Below are 22,643 nucleotides of genomic sequence, written 5' to 3'. Positions count from 1 at the left end.
TTGTTTAAAATGCTTAATAATCTTTTTTCAGTGCTGGCGTTGGAAGAACAGGAACATTCATTTGCATTGACAGTATGATGGAAATGATTGATAAAGAACAAAAAGTTGATGTTTACAACTATGTACGTAAACTAAGAGACCAACGAATCAACATGGTTCAAACACCTGTAAGTTGTAAATGTTTATGATATAAAACAATTCCTGAAATTGTTAAGATACAACTAAAATTTACACAGTGAATATTTCACTGTTTTGCTACCTTAGTGCTAGTGCTACTAGTATGCAAGATTATAACATACTGCAAACAAGGAATCAAATCTATATATAAATTTACGTAAGGGCAAAATTCGGTAAATCGCGCGTTATTTCTAGAATGTTTACTCGATGGTATATAAAGTTGGTTCGTACTTTCGGTACTGATTTTAACCGCCTGATGTAACCCTGTTTAGTAATTAAATTGAGTTCGATAATTAGTTATTGACGATTAAAACGAATTTAGGTTCAACGATTTGCCCCAAATAGGGGTGTTTTTCGATCGTGGTATACACTGTCTAATGGATGTCCGTCTTTAAAAATACCCGCAGACGATAATACGAGGATGCTTCGCATTTTCCTATCTCCTCCTACGATAATTGTTTTTAATGGCTGAAAACCGGTTGAACAGCTCGAGTACAGCATCATAATGTTGAAGACAGGCCGATTTTCTTTAAAAAATACTATTTTGATAGATTTAATATACGTTTATACAAATGTATTGATTTGCGATGAATGGAACATTCCAATCTCTGTTCCACAAGTGTCTATTCCCTCAGGCGTCGTAAAGGCAAGTACTGTATACTCATAACAGAAATTCGATCCATTTTTTTTTCAACCAACCCAACCATTTCAATCTGTGCTGCAGAGGTTGGATATACATTTTTTTTAAACAGATAATGAGCTAGCGTTTTCACTCGCCGTATATTATGTACACATCTTTATTATTGCAGTTAAACCACCCACATCACCACCCTTCCCTCACTGGCATGAGTAGCGTTGTAAAACCAGTAAACGCAGAACAACTTCGGAGGGTAGGGTAGGGTAGGAACCAACTTAAGTATGAATTGGCTCTAAAAACAATTGAAAACCATTATGCCTACTAATTAAGTTGAGTTAGATAATTTAAAATGTATTGACCATTAAATCGAATTTATGATTTTGCCCGAATAGAGGTGGTGTTCACAAATTGTTTTAAATTATATAAACATATACACGTCGTAGTGATGTATCGTTACATGTACTATACTATTTCAATCGACGGTGATAGTTTCAACAAAGTATTAAATCGCAATGTTTTACTGTATAGGCCTATAGTGGTATATTATTTGTAAAACATGAAAACAATTAATATTTCGTTACTAAATGGATAAAGAATATATTTAAAAATTGTTCTTCTTTGCACCCATCCTCTTCCCCATCCCTCAACCCTAATGTTACATACAAAACACAAATTAAGTTTGTTTAAATTTGACTTAAACAATTTGTCTCATTTTGTGACAAGTTTCTCTTTCGGAAGTAATTCCCAGGGTGCTAATTTTAGTTGAGTACATAAATCACAGTGTCTATTTATTCGTTCCTGTAAACGACATGTATTATTGTCCTGCGATACGTACATTTGAAATCGCCAGTTCTTTAACGCTGAAATTATTATGTATTCGAGAACCATCTGTGGGCACGACCTAGATGGTACGCGAGCGAAGCGAGCGTACCATCTAGTAATTAAAATTTACTGTGGTATATGTATTTTTCCTTTTTGCCAATTACAGAAAAAACTGTATCACGCTTATAAACTAAGTCTCAGTTGTGAGTTACAAGTGGAAGGCAACCATGCCACCATGCTGCAGCAACACTACACATTAGTTTTTATGATTGTATCTATGTGTGTATAATATGAAATATTTGTGTATTTTAGGAACAATATGTGTTTATCTATGATGCCTTATTGGAGTACAGTCTTTGTGGAGATACTGCTTTGAATACTGGTAACTTCCAAACTCGTCTGTCTACATTGAAGCGCCTTATTCCGCAGACGGATAAGACTTATATAGAAGAAGAATTTGAGGTTGGTTGATAAAACTAATTAAAATTTGTTTACTTGATTTATTAGGTGCATTTAATAAAGCATGTTTTGATACATCACAACTGCAATATCAAAAACACAAATATGGAATAGAGTTTGGTGGTTATTTTCAGTTACCGATCCACAGTTTTGATGGTTTCAAGTTCTGTCAAATGTTTTTTTTCCATAACATAAGAACAACTCCCAAAGAGTTGTTTAAAGCTCTGTCTACACTATCAAACTTTATGTGACAAAATAAAATGTGATGTGCCCAAATATGGACACGATGACAATTCACTACCATATTTGGGGACATCAACCTTTTTTGTTGCATAAAGTTTGATAGTGTAGACAGGTATTAAGACTTTGTTTATGTAGAGTTTCTTGTGTTTGCCACCTTTAAGAAAGATAGTGAATAAATTAATTCTCTTTACGATACGATAAAACTTTATTGTCACAACGGCAAAAATATACAGCTATGAGATATGGGTCCTTAAGTACACTCGAGTTAGTATAAATATAACATAAATAACAAGACTAAATAAAAAATGAACAGGGAAATGTAACAGAAACATGAGTAATTAGCGGACTAGTGTTTGAAATCTCTATTATACAACCTGATAGCTGATGGAATATATGTGTTTCTAAATCTAGTTGTTTTGACTTTGGGGTGGAGTATGGTTATCCTTGGAAATTTGCCAAAGTAAATGTAAAGTAATTATGAATTTAATTTCAGATTCTAAAACTTGTAACTCCATATCCTCCAGCTGATCACTGTAAGGCAGGACATTTGCCAGAGAACCAACACAAGAACCGTGTTTCAAACATTGTACCAAGTAAGTTAACAAAATGTGTTTGAATTTACCCTTCAATAATATTTTTAGTTTGACGTTGAACTGATGTTAATACCGAATTTAACATTTTCAGGTTTTTTTTTACTGTCAATCTGTGTTTCCTATGTAACTAACATATATGTATTTATTTTTCTTTTTTCAAATTTTACTATTTTTACAGCAAGAATATTTATATTTTATTTGTTATCATTTGTCATTTATTCGTGTCTGAGTATTTCATGTCAGTTGTTATTTGTTCTTTAGATACTTGTGACTGGAGATCATCGGTTTACACTGTGATTATTTTGATTTAAAATTATACTGTACTAATTGGTGTGAATTCAAATTCTCTTCTGTGAGCCATTTACTAATTTTGTGCAGTATTTTCAGTTGCTTCTAATTTTAATATGCCAATTATTGTTTTTTAGATATTCCAAACAAGCAGTTGAAATCCATGTAAATTAATCAAATTTATTAGTGATAGACAATTATCTAATCTAGCTAATTTTAATAGTACATAATAGTAGTATAGTAAATAAAATATTGTTTTTCTATTACTATTAACATGATCTACAGTAGTTTCAGTACCATGCTGAGAAATAGAATCATACAAAGATAATACAGTAATATCAAAATATAATATATGATTGTTTGTTTCCACGTTCCTGGGATTTTTATGCTTAAATTACTTCCTCATTTACTGTACATACAACCTGTCCTATTGGTATAATATAAGTACTCTAGGCGTTTTTTTGTTATGATGATGAGAATAGTTTTTTCGAAACATGTTAAGACATTTTAAGGCAGTTGCCTATTTATCAAATGCCTCACAATCATGATTTTAACTTGAAATACAGTATAGTAATTATAGATAATAATTTGAATAATCTAAAGGTGGAAGTAGCGGGTTGTTGGTGGTTGTATTAACAATTTTTCTTTCCTTTTCTGTCTTTGTATACTTGACATGGAGAAAAAAAATATTTGAAAAAATCATATATCATATATATATATATATATATATATATATATATTTAGGGGTTATATATATATATATATATATATATTTAGGGGTTATATATATATATATATATATATATATATATATATATATATATACACAGACTGTGATGAAATTCAAATTTTAACTGTTTTTAAATTTAGAAAATACAAAAATACAATTCTTATTGTTTGTTTTTGTTTTTAATTATTAAAGTATGTTTAATTTGATATCAGATCTCAATCCATGTCGGTCAAACAAACAGGAAATAAAATATTATTATATATTTTATTTCTTGCATGATCAAACCCACCTCACAATTTACAAAGCTGTTCATTTTTAGACACAAATTTGTTTATTTGATATAAATAATTTGTTTTATTTTAATAAGACCACTTCAAAGAATTATTATTTATTATATTATAATATTTTGTTTTCAAATACATTATTTTTATGACTTTTAGTTCTATTTATTTCATATATTTATCTTTTATCTCTGCCAATATGGGAACTCTATTTTATTCTTTTCGTATTTGCAGTTTCTTCTTATTTTCTGCTTTATGAAATACTTTACTTTTTAGTGAGTCTCCAAAAAAAGTTTCCACTGACAAGCTAAACTTTGAACTTATTTTAAAAAAACACCAAAATAAATGATACTTCAATGCTATAAAATATATATTCTATGTGAATACTAATCAAAATGAAATAATGCTGTAATTGAAAATGTACTTTAGTAAAATGTCTCATCAGGGGATTTTGTTGTCTCTAACACTCTCCCTCTTCATAAAATATATAAATTGCTACTGATCTAGTCTAGAAAAAAAAATATATAAAACAGCCTATTTCTTTTAATCAGAGTACACTTATTACATTTAAATTGTGTAACTACTAATCCCATTGCCTCATTTTTCATTTGACTTTGTATTTTTTTCTGTAAAAGAAAAATAAATATTCTTTTGGTGACTATTTTTTTGTTTCAGTTGATCGTAACCGTCCATTTCTGGTCACTGAGAGTTCTACTGGAGGAAATGAATACATCAACGCGTCATTTGTCGATGTAAGAATGAGTTGATTTACTTTAGTTTGATTACTAATTTAATTTACTAGTCTTGAGTTTTGTTGGCTAAGCATAAGAAATTAGAAAGGCCAATCTAACTAAACAAGAAAGCCCAATTCAAGACAATTGTTTGTGTCATTGTGCAGATGGTTAGCATGTCCATTTGACACTAGGCTGTTGATCACCTTTACTTGATACTATTGAAAAGAATAGTGATTGTATCCCTGTGTCAACCATGCTGCCGTATTACCTAATCTTGGGTCATAGGTCATCAAGGTGTTAATGAATACTGCCACACAGAAGTGTTCTTCATTTGGTTTTATAGCTACCCTATAGCTATAGAATCTGCACAGTTCTGGTGGTAGAACAAGTTGTCTCAGATAAAGACTTGAAATTTGAAATCCAGTTTACATACAGGTATCTAGCTTGTGTGAACTTTAAGGAACCAACAGGGATCTTTCCGAAAGAACAGGTTGTTACCTTGATGATCTGGAAACTTTAAAATGTGGGTAGGGTGTCATCTAATGATGCCACAAAAACACTTTAGAGGAGGGTTACTGATATTCCATTTGGTGTCCAATCTCACTCCAAAGCCTAGCTCACAGTTCAAGTCTTTCACCTGTAGTTGTTGCATTCCAATATCTTATTATTTTAATTGTAGGGATATAAACAAAAAGACAAGTTTATAGCAACTCAGATGCCTTTACCTGACACTGTAGAAGATATGTGGCGTTTAATATTTGACTGGAATGTTCGTTCGGTTGTCATGCTCAATGACATGGATTCAAATGATCCGGTAAGAATTTCTTTTAGAAATGTCTTTTTCTCAAAGTAATATTTCTTTAAACAATAACTTTGTATTATATGGTTAAACATACTTTTTTTGATACTGTTTTTTTACTATTTTTTGTTTCTTATTTGATAGTCTTATGCAAAGTATTGGATGGATGAAGAAGGTAACAGTGAGAAATATGGTCCTTTGGTTGTTACACTAAAAACTAGTAATTCTAAAAAAGACATTACTATCAGAGAGTTTAGCATCACTAACAAGAACAAGCCGGTAAGCTTTTTGGTTAATTTTAGAATATAATGTATATAAAGTAGAACACCTCCTTTTGGACACGCCTATTAAGGGGCCATTTTCGTGAAACACTGACCAATCTCAATTCAGGGGGAAATACCTATTAAGTAGACAGTTTGTCAGCTCCTAGAAATGTCCCTTAATATATGGTTTCTGTATAGTAGCTGTATTTTGTAACATAGTATATTTTTTCGTGTCATATTACTATTATATGTAAAATATAACATAAGATAATATAAAAAGCAAAAAGCGAAAATAAGAGAATTGAAAAAATATCTTTCTTATTATTAAGGAAACTGTAATATATTGTTATAGATGTTCTTGTCTGTCATTTACATGTTACTTATTGGAGCATTATTGCTGGGAAATTTAAGGTGTCAGTAACAGTAACAGTACTACAAATGTAATTTTGTAATATTTTATTTTACCAGGAAGCTGTTTCTAAAGTCAAACTGTTTCAGATACATGGATGGTCAGCGGACCAAGACATTCCTGAAAATCCTACGACATTATTAGAGGTGCTGGAGCTGGTAGACGACAACCAACATGACTATCACCATGGTAACCATCCAATTGCTGTGCATTGCAGGTATGTATCTTGTTCTTAAACATCAATTGGTACCAGACTTCAATCCAATGGAGCAGAAAAAACATCTGCAGATGCTTACAGCAATCTCATATGCAGATCCAGGGAAGAGGGTGAGACTTGAGAGGCAGGGGGTTGGTGTCAATTGGTCCAGACCTCGGGTACATTTGTTGTTTATTGTATGTACATAAACAGCAAAGTTTTCCCATTTGTACTACTACTATTTTTTACATGAATTCTTAATATCCTTTATTTTTTCGGTTGCTTTTAAAATACATTTAGGGACCATGTCAGTATTATTCTACTGCAATGTCATTTGTTTTTTTACTTTAATAGTCTACACACTAGTTTGTTTCAATGTAGACGTTTATTAGGCAGTCATAATTATTATGATAATTACCCAAATAAAAAGGGGTACTTTGCTAAATAATTACATAAACTGGTTAAATAGAAAAAATGTTGTTCAATGCAGTAACTGTGGTAGAATAATTTTGATATGGTTCCTTAAAATGTGAAAAAAGGTGTCAACATGCAAATTTAATTGTTTAAATGAAACAAAACTATTTTTTCTTGCAGTAATGGTGTTGGTAGGACCGGCATCTTCCTCACAGTAGTAGAAGTTGTTGAACGAATGAAACTGGAAAATATCATTGATGTCTTTCAAACGGTTAAAAAATTGCGGACGAACAGACCAGGTCTAGTTCAAAATATTGTAAGTTTATTTTTGGTAATATTACAAAATACTTACAGCACAGTACCGATTAAAAAATACCATAAATTGGATTTCCGATATGTAACGCATGTTGTTTTGCATAGCAGTAGGTATAAACTTGCACTCAAATATAATATTCCATAATTACTATTATAATTTCCAATGTTAATTGGAAAAACTAAGCTTTTTTGTCTTTCTATACTTTTTTTTATGTTTATACCCAATTTTTAATAACATTTTATTTTGTTTTTCAGGACCAATACATTTTTTGTTATGATATCATTTCAAGCTATCTGGGACGTTTTGATACTTATGCAAATCCCAATTTTTAAAGAAGAAATGCTCAACATATATATTAAAACGCAATCATTTAAAACAATTTACTTCTGTGAGTTTATGTGTGTAACACATGTAATTAGTAATGTAATTACGTCTAACAGTAAAGTTTTGGCCGTGATTTAATAATTTTAAATTTTTTAAAATTAATAATAGAATGCACCGTAGTTCCCAATTACTTTGTGTACTACTGTATCATTTGAACAATGACTATGTATTTAAACGAAACATATAAAAGTAGTTTACAGCACTGATATTTACCACCCTGTTGGCACACAAAAATACTACTTTATTATAAACTTAATTTGCCACAAGTGTACATAAACCCACTTTACATTTATAGTAATTATAAATTTAATATAACGCTTAACTTTACCTAATATAGTTGTTATTATTTAAATTCTAAAAACTAATTTTAATAAACATACTATAGTACTGTAGTAAATAGTTTATTTAGGTCGAAGAACACTAGAGCTTATTTGAAGTCTTAGAAGACCAAAAACAAGTGTAGAGCTTAATTTAAGTCTCGGAAGAAAAAAGAACATGACTAGATAGAGCTTATTTTAAGTCTTGGAAGACAAGCTTATTTTCATATAAAATAAATATGAAATGTAACTAATGTTTAAAGCCATTTTAGAGTAGTAAAGTGTTTCCATAGGCCTGCTACTTAAAACTGAAACAAAATTGAAATGTTAATAATTCTATACTATAGTATAGTGTTGTATTCGTAACAGACATTCCACTCAGGTCACATTAAGGTACTGTACAATAATAGCCAAATGAATATTGAAAAGGTATATATTTAGTTTTGTTGTCCAAATAGGCCTATTCCTATGGTGGCTACTATTTTGGCCTAAGTCTAGTGCTAATAAATAACAAGTATTACTCGCATTCCATATGCCTCAAGCTGTTAATGCTGCTGGTATTACATGATTTCAACTAAGAATTTTATAGAGCATAAAAAATGAATTATTTTTATGAAAGGTAATTTTATAGAGTGTGAATTTAAATATATATATATATATATTTTTAACGACTTTAATATTTTGTAGAACTAACTTTTAAAATTGTTTTGGAGGTTTTTTCAGCGACAAATTTGTTTTGTGAAAAAAAAGTGTGTAAAAAAGAAATTTATATTATACCTACAGTGGATGGGTTTGTGAAGTATGTTTATTATGTGTTTGTCTAACAAGTATGAGGTCTATGCAATTAATTAAAAGTGATGTAAGGTATTAAAACAAGAATGCTATATTAAAGATGTCAATTTGATTGGCCTATTTAAATGTTTTGTTAAGGCCAGACGCATCCAAACAATTTTTTCTTCTTAAGTTACTCTATGTTCCATAATGTTTTGGTTTATTTGTATTGCCCTGATGCTCTTAATAAAGATTAGCATGTTTTAATGTATGGACAATTCATTTAGTATCTAAATACACAAATATATTTTTATAATAATTTTATACTAATATATTTCATTCTTTGATAATGTTCTTGCCAACAAATTGAATTTTCTGTATTTTTTATTTTTATATCGGGATATTTTCAGAAAAATATTTACATTGTATTTATTTAGGCTTCTTTATTTTTGTAATGTTACGAATTTATATAAAATAGAATACTGTATATATTATTGCTATAAAACTACACGCTCTTCATGCATATACACAAGTGTTTTTTTTTTCTTGTTGTGATAAAGATATTATGGATATAAAGACTGCATTGTATATTAGTATACAATGTGTGTATATCTGATGTAAACATACACCTCGCCTCATTCAAACGAGGACGTACTTGGTGTTTTACATTGTATATATTATCAAAGTGCGTCAGAGGCGGATTAATGATTCATTTTCCTAGTAGGTTTGGGAAGAGTTGCTTGCTTGTTTTGTTATTAAATGATAGCATTATTATTATTCCAGCATGTATTGCATCCCTAGATATAATTTTATAAGTGGAATCATTTTGTTTGTGATTTATTATGGTGGGAAGGAAAGATCAGGGAAGAAGCACGTTCATTGGAACAACTTACAAAAGGTCTACCAATTCAACAAGGCCATATAGATGGCTGCAGTCGCGTGCTCAATAGTGTTTACCGCCCAACCAACCGACCAACCAAATGAGCTAAAACGCTATCCATAATTTACTATAACCATTCATGTCAAATAGATGACTTGCGGAAAGGCACTACTAGTTACAATCAGTTCCAGTGTCGACATAAGTAGCCTACTCACCCACTGATTTCTTTCAGTTCCGTTCAGTTGAATCCCATTTTTTTTACTGTGAGGGTTAGATGTATAAACACATGTATAAATAAACGTATTACTGTAAGTGTGAGTAGGCCCTACAGTTAGATATATAAACGCACAATATACAAATAAACTTTATTACTGACAGTTGCTTCTCAACGTTTGTATTAATTAATAATTACAAAGAATATAAACGTTATAGTGGTGTATCGTTACATCTACTATGCTATTTCAATCGACTATGACAGTGACAGTTTTAACAAAGTATTAAATCGCAAATGTGTTACTGAATCAAGTGGTATATTATTTATAGGCCTATAAAACATGAAAAAAATATTTCGTTACTGAGGAGATAAAGAATATGTTTCAAAATTGTTCTTCTTTGTACCTCTATCCTCTTCTCCATCCCTCAACCCTAATGTTACACACAAAACACAAATTGGGTTTGTTTAAATGAGTCCAAATCAAAAATTTGGACTCATTTTGTGACAAGTTTCTCTTTCGGAAGTAATTCCCAGGGTGCTAATTTTAGTTGACTACAAAAATCATCGTGTCTATTTATTCGTTTCTGTAAACGACAATTATATATAGCGTACTATCTACTCAATTACTATTGGTCATCATCTGTTGTTTCCTTATGTTTCATGCTGCTGCTTGCTTTAGCTTCTGATTGAGTAGTCCTAATGGGACGTAGCGGGCTAGAGCAGCAGCGTGAAAAGCACTTTCTTATCAGTGAGTGGATAGTTTAAACATGTTATTTTCAATGATCAACATATTTAAACTTATGGAGAATTTATTTGATATCTTAAATATGTTATTCTTTGATTGAATGCTTTTGCCAAAAAATAGAATTTTGTGTAATTTAATTAGCATAACATTATTTTTCCCATTATCAACGAACAAAAAGCTAAAGCTAAAAAATGTTTGTTTATTTTTTTTTTCAAATGAAGGTTATATCGTTGTTGTCCATTTTACTAAAATAAAAATAAAATAACTGTTTTAGAACGGGCTAATTATTTTTTAGTTTGATGACGATAAGATAAAAAGATATTAAGTAGGCCTACATTTTTACATATTTTATGAATATCTACACAGCGCCGGGTAAAATGTTTGAATGTGACTTTTGCGACCGGCCGACCTAACCACCGTAAGGCCGACCATAAGTGAGCTTGAGGTGAGTGAAATTTAAAATATGGAACCTCTAGGGATAAATTTGATAATATAAATAAATATTTTAGTAATATTGGAAACCATGCAGATTTTAGAACACATATTGTTAGGCCGATTTATGTAGATATGACTTTTAGCATAACGATATTCGAACATTTGCTTCATGGCGCTATACAATTATAGCTCCATGCTTCTTCAACCAATAACAAGTGTATATTGACGCAACACCTAACCACTGAGATGACCTAACCCTATACTCCATTGACTCTGAAACTTCCTTGTAAAATATTTTGTTTAAACATTCTTCTTTCTTCTAAAAGGTATGGCGAATGTGTTCATTTATTTCCGTGTTTTAATTCATCTGGTCGCCATTGGAATTCACAATGGTAACGTTTTCTGTTTTTATTGTCTTTGAGAATACATAGGAAAGAAGGGATCGCAACAGTGTAGGTCGGGGTGTAGGTGTAGGCCCTAAACATTCCATAATTCCATATTTCATAGTGGTTGCATACAGCAGTATGTGAGTATTGATAACCATATCATTCCAATCGTTCGTGATAGAATACACATATTTTTAATGGCTAGTTTAGTCATTTAAAGTATGGTGAAATATTAAAGGCTAAGCCAATGTTGTAGGGATGTTTTTTTAATTTTACATCTAAGACTCTAACTGCACAGTCAATCAACCAACCAACCAACGCCTTAACACTTTTTTATGTGATACCAAATATTAAACATACCAATTCTCTATATGTGTTGTAAGAAGTAGGCCTGGATACAATAATGATATGTCATTCGAATTATCTATGTAGGCCTACTGTATTTTTTGTTTCACCATTGAGCGATCTTGCATGCATGCATATTACGTAGGCTAATGCTGTGGTGGCCAAGCTCTATCTTTTTGTTTTCTCTTGATTGTAGATTGAATTGCCAATGCATTTCAAATTTGTAACCAGGTATATTTGTTTATATTTTATTCAGCTTAGTTAATAATTTTCTTATTAATTGTCATAATAAAGTAAAGTAATTATGTATTCTATTGAATTGTAGGTTTTGTATCTAGTAGTACACATTTAACAATTTTTAACCATAATTCACCTTTCGCTAATGGAGGAGTGTTCATTTGCTACCCAAGTGAAGCTAGTACAGCAATAACATTAGGAAGAGCATTTAAGATAGCGAGCTCTGATTCTATAGTGCAGAACAGCCTGTAGTCTAGGATATTTTGGAAAGTTGCATTTTTTTTTGCTATATTTGATAAAATTTGGATATGTTGTAGAATAGACATCACTGAATCCAAAAAGTATTTGCTCCATTTTTTTTTCATACGCAAGGGGGGTTGGCAGCCATTTCAAAATGGCCGCCATTTTGGACAAAATATTGTAAGTATATGGCATTAAAAGATGTTATCGAGATAGAAATTCAATCATAAAAGTAACAATAAATGTTCACATAATATTTCTCATCATTTTTGTAACTGAACAAGCCAAAATGGCCGGCATTATGCCCAAAATGGCTGCCATTTTATCCAACATGGCCACCATTTTATCTAAAATGGCCACATATACCAATCAAATATTTTTTTAAACTTTTATTCACATATATTTGGTAAAAATTAGATATGTTGTAGAATAGACATCACTGAATCCAAAAAGTATTTGCTCCATTTTTTTTTTTCATACGCAAGGGGGATTGGCAGCCATTTCAAAATGGCCGCCATTTTGGGCAAAATTGTTTCAAATATTGTAAGTTTATGACATTAAAAGATGTTATCAAGATAGAAATTCAATCATAAAAGTAACAATAAATGTTTAAATAATATTTCACATCATATTTGTAACTGAACAAGTCAAAATGGCCGCCATTATGCCCAAAATGGCTGTCATTTTAGCCAATATGGCTACCATTTTATCTAAAATTGCCACATATATCAATCAAATATTTTTTTATTCACCTATATTTACAATTGGATATGTTGTAGAATAGACATCACTGAATCCAAAAAGTATTTTCTCCATTTTGTGTTTATAGGCAAGGGGGGGTTGGCAGCAATTTCAAATTGGTCGCCATTTTTGACAAATTTTTTTTAAATATTGTAAGTTTATGGCATTAAAAGATGTTTTATCGAGATGGAAATTCAGTCATATAAGTAACAATAAATGTTCAAATAATATTTCACATCATTTGTGTAACAGAACAATGGCTGACATTTCAACCAAAATGGTCGCCATTTTATCCAACATGGCCGCCATTTTTATCTGAAATGGCCACATAATAAAACTGTTTTTTCTTTAACTTTGATTAAATACATGGGCTATAAAGGAACCAACATAACAACATAATAATATTTGTGTTTAATTACTTTACTTATTCGTCGTCACTTTCGTTATCACTGTCCGAATCGGATGTAGACAACAATGGTCATATATTGTGACAGTTATTCTCGTCTGTTTCGCATTTACACATCTCGGTATATTGTAGATTGTTTTTCTTGCACGAGCATGTATTATGGGAACATTTACTTAAACATGAACACCGTATTAGCTCCACAACTGCTTCTGGAGCAGTTTGCTTCTCGTATAATACTGGTCTTAGTTTACCGTTCTCTATAAACCAGCCAAGTTTTGGCATGGATCGGGAATTATTGGGTCAATAGTTACATGGCTCCATATATATTGGCCTGGAGATGTGCACGTAGTATGTGCTGGTGCAATGCTCCAGACGTTGGTGGCAATTTTTCCACACCTTGATTATTTGGCAGTGTTTTGAACCGTTTCCATCTCAGGGTTGATGAATCTTTGGCTGACACCCTTTTAGTTTCAATAAGACCGCACAGAAACTCCTCGCATCCTGCCTTCACATTGAAAGATGGCACATTGTCTTCTCCGAGTTTGACTAACGCTTCTATGATGTGAGGAGATGACTTCATATACATCTTAAAAGCTGTTTTTTCCTGTGTACATCCAGTGATAGCATGGAAACCTGGTAGTCTGGCTGCCTTTTCCGGTCCAAGGGGATCGTATATTGATTAAAGAGCAATTCTTCTTGTTTCAGCTGTGCCTGTTAAAATACCAGAATTTTCCCCTAACTGTTGTAGGCGCCTTAAAATTAAAACAAATAAGTCGACTTCATTTCCTGGTGTAGATGCTACTTCAATACCATGAGGGATCATTAGTATATCTACCTCTTCTTTGGGTGCTCACAGGTGTTGGGGAATGTTCAGGTGTGTTTGTGTTCATCTTGTCGCATGACTGTTACAATAGGATGTTTACAATTTCGTACTGATTTGTCGGCAAGATAAATTGTGAGTTGATCTTTTGTCGTGTTGCTTGACAAGAATATTGCTTTGTTTTTATTCAGTGTGGAATCTTCCACAATAATTTCCACAATGTTAGGAGGAGATGATTGATATCGGATATCGTCTTTAAGCGAAAGTGTCTTCTCATAATTGTCAAAGACAACACGTCCACCAACATAAATGTATTTGTTAAGTAGAGAATCTATGCAGGCTACAAATGCCTCCACAAAATCTTTGCAGGTGGTAAAAGTCTGAACATTCATAAGAGTTTGAACAACTGCCATTCCATCGATGATGAGATAGCGATTCACAGGCTGAGGTGATATTAATCATCCTATTGTAACAGTCACGTGAACACCCAAGAGGAGGTAGACACACTAATGATCCCTCATGGCATTGAAATAGCATCTACACCAGGAAATGAAGTCGACTTCTTCACGCAAGATACCGACTGGTTTGTTTTAATTCTAAGGCGCCTACAACAGTTGGGGGAAAATACTGGAATTTTAACACTCAGGCACAGCTGAAACAGGAAGAAGAATTACTCTTCAACCAATATACGATCACCTTGGACCAGAAAAGGCAGCCGGACTACCAGGTTTCTATGCTATCACTGGATGTGGTGTTACGGGTCACAGGAAAAAAACAGCTTTTAAGATTGTATATGAAGTCACCTCCTCACATCATAGAAGCTCTAGTCAAACTCGGAAAAGACAATATGCCATCTTTCAATGGGAAGGCAGGATGCGAGAAGTTTCTGTGCAGTCTTCTTGGAACTAAAAGGGTGTCAGCGGTTCAAAACACTGCCAAATAATCAAGGTGTGGAAAAATTGCCACCAACTTCTGGAGCGTTGCACCAGCACATACTACGTGCACATCTCCAGGCCAATATATGGATCTATAATGTACCGAGATGTGTAAATGCGAAGCAGACGTGAATAACAGACTTCAAACCAGTCAAAATAAAGTTGCTAGGTTTATATTAAATAAAAATGATCGTGCACATATTGGTAAAGACGAACTGAACCAAATCGGTCAATTATGTCTAGAGGATAGAATTTGCCAACTCAAACTTAATCATGTTCATAAGATTTTTTATGGAAAATCAGTACCTTATTTAACTGAAAAGTCTAAAAGAGTTTCATCTAACCACCATTATATGACTAGAAGTAAGGTCAATGGATTTTCAGTTCCTAAATCTGATAGTCAAATATCTACGTTTTATTATACAGGCATAAAGGCATGGAATAACCTACCTCATTCCATTCAGCAAATAGAAAACAAATTTAATTTTAAGAAAAATGTTAAATCACATTTCTGTTCTACCAAATAACTATATAAGTCAATCATAGTCTTTAATTTAACTTGTTTTTTATATTATTGTTTTTGTTATATTTACGTGTTTAATGCAATATTTTGTAATGTTTTTATTTTAGATTGTAAAGGATCCCAATGGAAATAAGCTTTTTGGGCTATCCTGGAAAATCTTTTATAAATGTATTATATGTAATGTCCGTAATTTATGTTATCACTTTGTATGTATTTTTTATGATGATTTTCCAAATGAATTCAAATCAAATCAACATATGACCATTGTTGTCTACATCCGATTCGGACAGTGATAGTGATGGCTAAAATGACGACGAATAATTAAAGTAATTAAACACAAATATCATTATGTTATAGCCTATGTATTTAATTAAAGTTAAAAAAAACCAATTTGATTATGTAGCCATTTCAGATAAAAATGGCGGCCATGTTGGATGAAATGGCGGCCATTTTGGTTGAAATGTCTGCCATTTTGGCTTTTTCTGTTACACAAATATGAAATATTATTTGAACATTTATTGTTACTTTTATGATTGAATTTCTATCTCGATAACATCTTTAAATGTCATAAACTTACAATATTTGAAACAATTTTGTCCAAAATTGGGGCCATTTTTAAATGGCTGCCAATCCTCCTTGCGTATGAAAAAAAAATGGAGCAAATACTTTTTGGATTCAGTGATGTCTATTCTACAACATATCTAATTTTTACCAAATATATGTGAATAAAAGTTGAAAGAAATATTTGATTGATATATGTGGCCATTTTAGATAAAATGATGGCCATATTGGATAAAATGGCAGCCATTTTGGGCATAATGGCGGCCATTTTGACTTGTTCAGTTACAAAAATGATGTGAAATATTATTTGAACATTTATTTTTACTTTTATGATTGAATTTCTATCTCGATAACATCTTTTAATGCCATATACTTACAATATTTTGTCCAAAATGGCGGCCATTTTGAAATGGCTGCCAACCCCCCTTGCGTATGAAAAAAAAAATGGAGCAAATACTTTTTGGATTCAGTGATGTGTATTCTACAACATATCCAATTTTTACCAAATATAGCAAAAAAAAATGCAACTTATCATATCGCTACATTTCATACTGGACTACTGGGACAGTTCATAGTGGTAAATTTTCTGATGCTAGAGTATTAGATATTTCTATTAGACTGTCCAGATTTGAGAAAAATGAAATGCTGTAGGCATTTCGTGTTAAAAGCAAAAAAACATGTGTTTTAGGGTAATTTCGGGGTGCTGAATTCAAATCTGCTGTTTACCCGGCTCAATTTTTAGATCTTCACCCTTAAAATGTGAAAAACAAAATGGCCGCCATTTCAGACTTATTTTGGCTTATAACTTGACTTCTAAGTGACGTAGCAAGTTAAAAATGGTGTCTATACCTATGTTTGTGATGGTGAAGATTCCAAATATATTGTTATTAAAAGTTGTAAATATTCTATTTCAGCCGCCATGTTGAAATCCACGATGGCCGCCATTTAAAACGTATTTTGACTTATAAATTGACTTTTAAGTGACGTAGCAAGTTAAAAATGGTGTCTATACCTATGTTTGTGATAGTGAAGATTCCAAATATACTGTTATTAAAGTTCTAAATAATCTATTTCAGCCGCCATGTTTGAAATCCAAGATGGCCGCCATTTAAAACATATTTTGCCTTATTAACTTAACTTTTAAGTAACATAGTAGGTTAAAAATGATGTCTTTACCTATGTTTGTGATACTGAGGATTCTAAATATATTGTTACTAAAAAGTTGTAAATATTCTATTTCAGCCGCCATGTTGAAATCCAAGATGGCCGCCATTTAAAACGTATTTTGGCTTATAACTTGACTTATAAGTAACATAGAAAGTTAAAAACGATGTCTATACCTATGTTTGTGAGACTGAGGATTCCAAATTATTATATTGTTATTAAAGTTGTAAACAGCCGCCATCTTGAAATCCAATATGACGCCTATTTTAAACACACACATATATATATATATAAATATACAGATGAGGGGCTAGTGTTGCCCGAAAGCTCTGCTAACTTTTCTGGCTGTTTTACTTTATCGTTTTGCTTTAGTTTTTTGGGTTTTTTTTTGTATCTCCATTGAGATCCAGCCACATGATACCCACAGCATTGACATTTTTTCAGTAATTTACCTTTGGATTTATATACTGTATATATATATACAGTATATAAACATCACAGGCACAGAATAAATTCTAATCCGCCCGGTGATATAATGAAATTTAATTAATTAGAAACAATAAAAATGACGAAACCTGTGAGAATGAGAAAGCCCTAACTGAGATTCGAACCCGGAACCTTCTGCTTGATATGCAGATGTTCTAACCATTAGACCACTGGGGCTTTCATTGTATTGTTCCAATTCGATTGGACAGACTCTCGGCGGGGTATGGCTGAATGTATCTGTACATAGCTGTGCCTACTGTATACTGGTGGATATATATATATTGCTGCTACTAAATTTGTCGACTAATTTTACGTATCTTTTCCGAAACCGCTGAATGGTATGTGCTCACATTTGGCACACTAATGTTTCTTGATGGGCCGCACACGATAGGCTATATCACTTTCATGAATTTTAAGAATAAACACTAAACAAGGGCAAAAAATAATAGTATATTGACGTCTCAGCAGCCATGTTCCGCGAGTTGTTACGTCACATATCAACTACGCAACCTGCGTGTTTAGTCTCGGCAGCCGGCCAACTGTATCAACTGGTCGCGTCGTTTAAGTTTTAATCAATTACACCTATCCTTTGAACAGAATGAATTGCATAAATCATGGCGAGCTCAGTGAGTAAAACTCATTTTGGGCATATCCTAGGCCTGTTGTGAAATATAGTTCTCTGTGCCCTGGGGACCTGTGAATACCTAGACCACGCCCTTAGTTATGTACGACGATGATCGATGATGTTCTATGAAACAAAATAATTCAAAAGGTTTTATCCTAGACTATAAAATATCCATTATGCTTAAAAATATATGTTTATCATTGATTGTTATCGCATCCTAGTATATATGGGCATCCTAGTATATATGGGCATCCTAGTATATATGGGCCTCATATTACACAATAAGTGTACAATGGTGAGTAAATTATATTTAAGTATTTTAAAAGTGTTCATAACTAGCCATCAAAATGAACGGCAACAGAATGATCTGGCACATTTAAAATGACTTTCTTTAAGAACATTTAGACTAGCTAATGGACTATTTAAAAAAAAGTATGTCCCAATATATAAAAATTAAACGTGTTAATTAAAAAATTTAATCATGGAGTTACTTCCATGATTCAATAGTAAAATCAATGTTAGTTTTTCAGATTTTCAACTGGAACCATTTAATAATAAAATTTTCGCAAGAGTTGATGGCATGTAATCCATTTAATCTATCCAATAGTTAATAGGCTGCAGTAAATAGTTCAACTCATGAAATAATCTTCAATACCTAAATATTGTTTAATTGTTTTGTCGTAAAGTAAACTTGTTCATTAATACACAGTTTGCACTTTTAATCAATGTTAAAGGCTATAAAAGGCCAGGGGACTAGGCCATTAAAAAAACAGGGGCTAGGCTATTAAAAAAAACAGAGGGCTAGGCCATTAAAAAAAACAAGAGGGCTATGTAATTTCAAATAGGCAGTTTTCTCCAATTTTAGATGCAGACAGTAGAACAGTTACAGACTGTGCATACCACAGGTTGGATTTTGAATGAAAATCAATCAACAACTTTGTTGCACAAAATCCTAAAATTGTGTTCATGTTCAATATAACAATTCGTTATTACCATTAAATATCATTTATTATCAATTCCATTCAGTAGAACTAATTACGATAGCATGTGATAAGTAACCTCAAATGGCAAGAATAGACTTAGATACAATTAATAATTATGTAACCCTAATAAAATTGTTAAATAATTATTTTATTGTAGGTTTTGCAGCTGATACATATTTAACAGTTTTTAACACTAAGTCACCTTTTGCTAATTTTGGACAGTACCAATGCTACCCAAGTGAAACTGGTACGACAATAACATTTGGAAGAGCATTTAAGATAGCGAGCTCTGATTCTACTGCAGAACAGCCTGGGAGAAGTCATTTAACAGTCAATGCTAAAATATTAGATGTTCCTATTGGAAGTGAAAATGCGTTTGGTGCTTATTACTGTAAAGGTGTTGTTGGAGGTGAAGAAACTATTGTGTACACTACAATTGTTGATACTCAAACCGTTCAGGATTGTAAGTAATTTTTCTTTTGTTTGTTTTGAGGAAGATAAGTCGAAAAAATACGTCATAGTTGTAGTTATAATAGAAATGAGAGTTACCAAATTCGTACATCAATATTTCTTTTTAAATACAATCATAACATATTCCTTAATTATTCCTTAGTTCTTATCTAATAATACCGATTGTCACAATTAATCATTTTTTTATTTTGCTTTGCAAAAAATGCGGTAAAAATTTATGTGAAAGGAAATATATTATATAAAAATTATAGACCTATATTTAAATTTTTCCGAAGGAGAGAAAACATTTCTTTTGATTTTAAGTAATTCATCCTTTGTTTGTTTTGAGAAAGATAAGTCGAAAAAATACGTCATTGTTGTAGTTATATTACAAATTCGTACACCAACATTTATTTTTAAATACAATCATAACATATTGCTTAATTATAAGTTCATATCTAATAATACCGATTGTCACAATTGATAATTTGATTTTGTTTTGCTCAAAAATGCGGTAATAATTTAAAAATATATATTATATAAAAATTATAGACCTATATTTACATTTTTTCCGAAGGAGAGAAAACACTTCTTTCCCGAGGACTTTCTCCAGACACGATTACGCGAAATTCAGACAGCCACACCACGCAAAACGAAGGCAACGTTAACAAATTTAAACAAAAAGTTCCTGGAATCCACCTAAAACCCGTTGTGCAGCTTTATAAACATTTATTCAGGCTATTGAGCAGGATGTACAAAACTACGTCTAAACTACTACATAAACGTGAAAATCTCTCGGAACAAGAGAGGCATGCCATTGCCAAATTACGTCAGCGTATTGATATCATCATTAAACCCGATGATAAAGGTTCTGCCACTATGGACATCACATTTATGAAGAGGAGTCCCTAAGACAGCTAAACAATCCTCTTCATTAGAGAGGTTTCGCAATCTTACGAATACGATAACGAAAACGGATACGTCACGCACACGTATTCGTTTTCATAAGCCATAAAAAAATCTGTTTCGCATGGCAACGAAATATTGAGGCGCGTCCAAAATATGACTGCGGTAAATTTGAGCGAAGCGCAGGTACGTGTTGCTTGGTGCTTGGCTGCCTAGGCCTAGCGTAACATCAAAGCGAGTGAGGACTTTAAAAACTGCTATTTATCAAAATTGATTTTAGTAAATTACTTTAGTAAATTACTTTCAATAAATCTATAATTATATTATAATCATGAATCATTCCTGATTCAAATGCAATAATGTGCAAAATAGATCAAAAACTATACTCGTTTTGTAGTTACGAATATGACTGGTGATATTCGTCAACACGAATACGCTTTACGAATATGAAATGGGGATCAGCTCAAAAGTTTCACAAATGTATGACGTTATCCGTTTTCGTTATCGTATTCGTAAGGTTGCGAAACCTCCCTATCTGTAATACACCTGATCAATATATGTTCTAGGATTGCATAGTCATATTGTCTTATATGGGATAACGATGCAAAATTAAAACCAAACCAACATTATCTGTTAGTATGTTGTATTCATATTACAATAAAGAAAGGATTAGGAAAATCTGACTTGTAGTTTTCAGAAATATAGAGTCTAAAACATCGCCGAAAATGATCGTTTTTAGCCACGAAAGAAGTAAACCAATTTGCGGCCTCAGTCGACAATTCTATTAACTACGCCATTTTTGGTTAAAATAATTACATATAATTACGTTTTTTAGTAATTTATTTTATATATCACCATTGAAAATATCAATAAAACATGTTATTAAATGCTTATAAAATACATATGGTACACGCACGAGAGAAAACATTTCGCTGCGGGTGATTCGCATCCACCAATCAAATCAGCCAGAATCCAATCCTTCAACCGTGAGCAATGCCAATCGCGAGAAAGCTCAGCTTTGATTGGCTTACGATGACATCATATCACAAAATTGATCTAGAAAACTCAGATATCAATATCTGACTTTTCTAGTTCAAAAATGGAACTAGAAAACTCAGATCATCATTGATTGGTTGGTAGGTCATTTGGATCGTTCCATTATTAATCAGCGGGTAGGTCATTTAAATACTAGAGTATTATTAAAACTGATAACTGTGTACGTTTTCTTACTAATATTATAACATGTAGAAGCGGAATACGGCTTAAATCATAAAGAAAATACAGTGCATGTTACCGTTAAAATATAGGCTTAATAATGAGGCATGTACGAGTTGGCGTGGGTACGAGTTGGTTGAGGTACAAGTTAGCCAAGTTGGGAATAGGTACACACGTTGAGCTCTGAGTTTTCTAGATCTAGAAAAGTCAGATATCTGAGTTTTCTAGATCTAGAAAACTCAGATATATCTGAGATCTGAGTTTTCTAGACACCCTACATTAAGAGATCTAATAGTCTCATACGATAGTTGCACCAAAGGGCTGCACAATACATATTAATAAAGTAAGATCTAAAGACAACATTTAACATTGGTAGAGCATTTCATAAATTTGCGATTGAGTGAGTAATACACAAAGATCTGTACTGACTATGAATGTCGGCCTCATCACTGCAATCACACATAAGAATGACCAATAAGCAAGTTTTTTACCAAAAAGTTTAGTAATAGAATT

General features: G+C 32.0%; 2 protein-coding genes across 3 annotated transcripts in view; both read left to right on the top strand.

Moving 5' to 3' along the window:
- LOC140051698 (uncharacterized) overlaps nucleotides 1–10,345 on the top strand; it is a 30,833-nt gene extending 20,488 nt beyond the window's left edge. Inside the window, exons 23-31 of the mRNA XM_072096991.1 lie at nucleotides 32–167; nucleotides 1,949–2,098; nucleotides 2,832–2,931; nucleotides 4,906–4,982; nucleotides 5,644–5,778; nucleotides 5,908–6,042; nucleotides 6,495–6,652; nucleotides 7,226–7,361; nucleotides 7,616–10,345. Coding sequence (XP_071953092.1) covers nucleotides 32–167; nucleotides 1,949–2,098; nucleotides 2,832–2,931; nucleotides 4,906–4,982; nucleotides 5,644–5,778; nucleotides 5,908–6,042; nucleotides 6,495–6,652; nucleotides 7,226–7,361; nucleotides 7,616–7,693 — 1,105 coding nt within the window. The 3' untranslated portion in view covers nucleotides 7,694–10,345. The remainder of the gene's footprint in view (nucleotides 1–31; nucleotides 168–1,948; nucleotides 2,099–2,831; nucleotides 2,932–4,905; nucleotides 4,983–5,643; nucleotides 5,779–5,907; nucleotides 6,043–6,494; nucleotides 6,653–7,225; nucleotides 7,362–7,615) is intronic.
- LOC140052281 (uncharacterized) overlaps nucleotides 1–21,572 on the top strand; it is a 44,100-nt gene extending 22,528 nt beyond the window's left edge. The window contains exons 1-4 of one of the 2 annotated variants that reach the window (XM_072097754.1): nucleotides 11,080–11,117; nucleotides 11,434–11,499; nucleotides 19,717–20,022; nucleotides 20,587–21,572. In XM_072097754.1, the coding sequence (XP_071953855.1) occupies nucleotides 11,436–11,499; nucleotides 19,717–20,022; nucleotides 20,587–20,588 (372 nt within the window). In that variant the 5' untranslated portion in view covers nucleotides 11,080–11,117; nucleotides 11,434–11,435 and the 3' untranslated portion in view covers nucleotides 20,589–21,572. Of the gene's footprint in view, nucleotides 1–11,079; nucleotides 11,118–11,433; nucleotides 11,500–19,716; nucleotides 20,023–20,586 lie in introns of those variants that run through there. The other variant, XM_072097753.1, reaches the window with a different exon arrangement.
- Nucleotides 21,573–22,643: the final 1,071 nt, after the last annotated feature.

Source organism: Antedon mediterranea, chromosome 6 (assembly GCF_964355755.1).
Source record: "Antedon mediterranea chromosome 6, ecAntMedi1.1, whole genome shotgun sequence".
Lineage (NCBI taxonomy): Eukaryota > Metazoa > Echinodermata > Crinoidea > Comatulida > Antedonidae > Antedon > Antedon mediterranea.
Note: the sequence above shows the minus strand (reverse complement) of the source record. Positions and strands in the feature narration are given on the sequence as shown.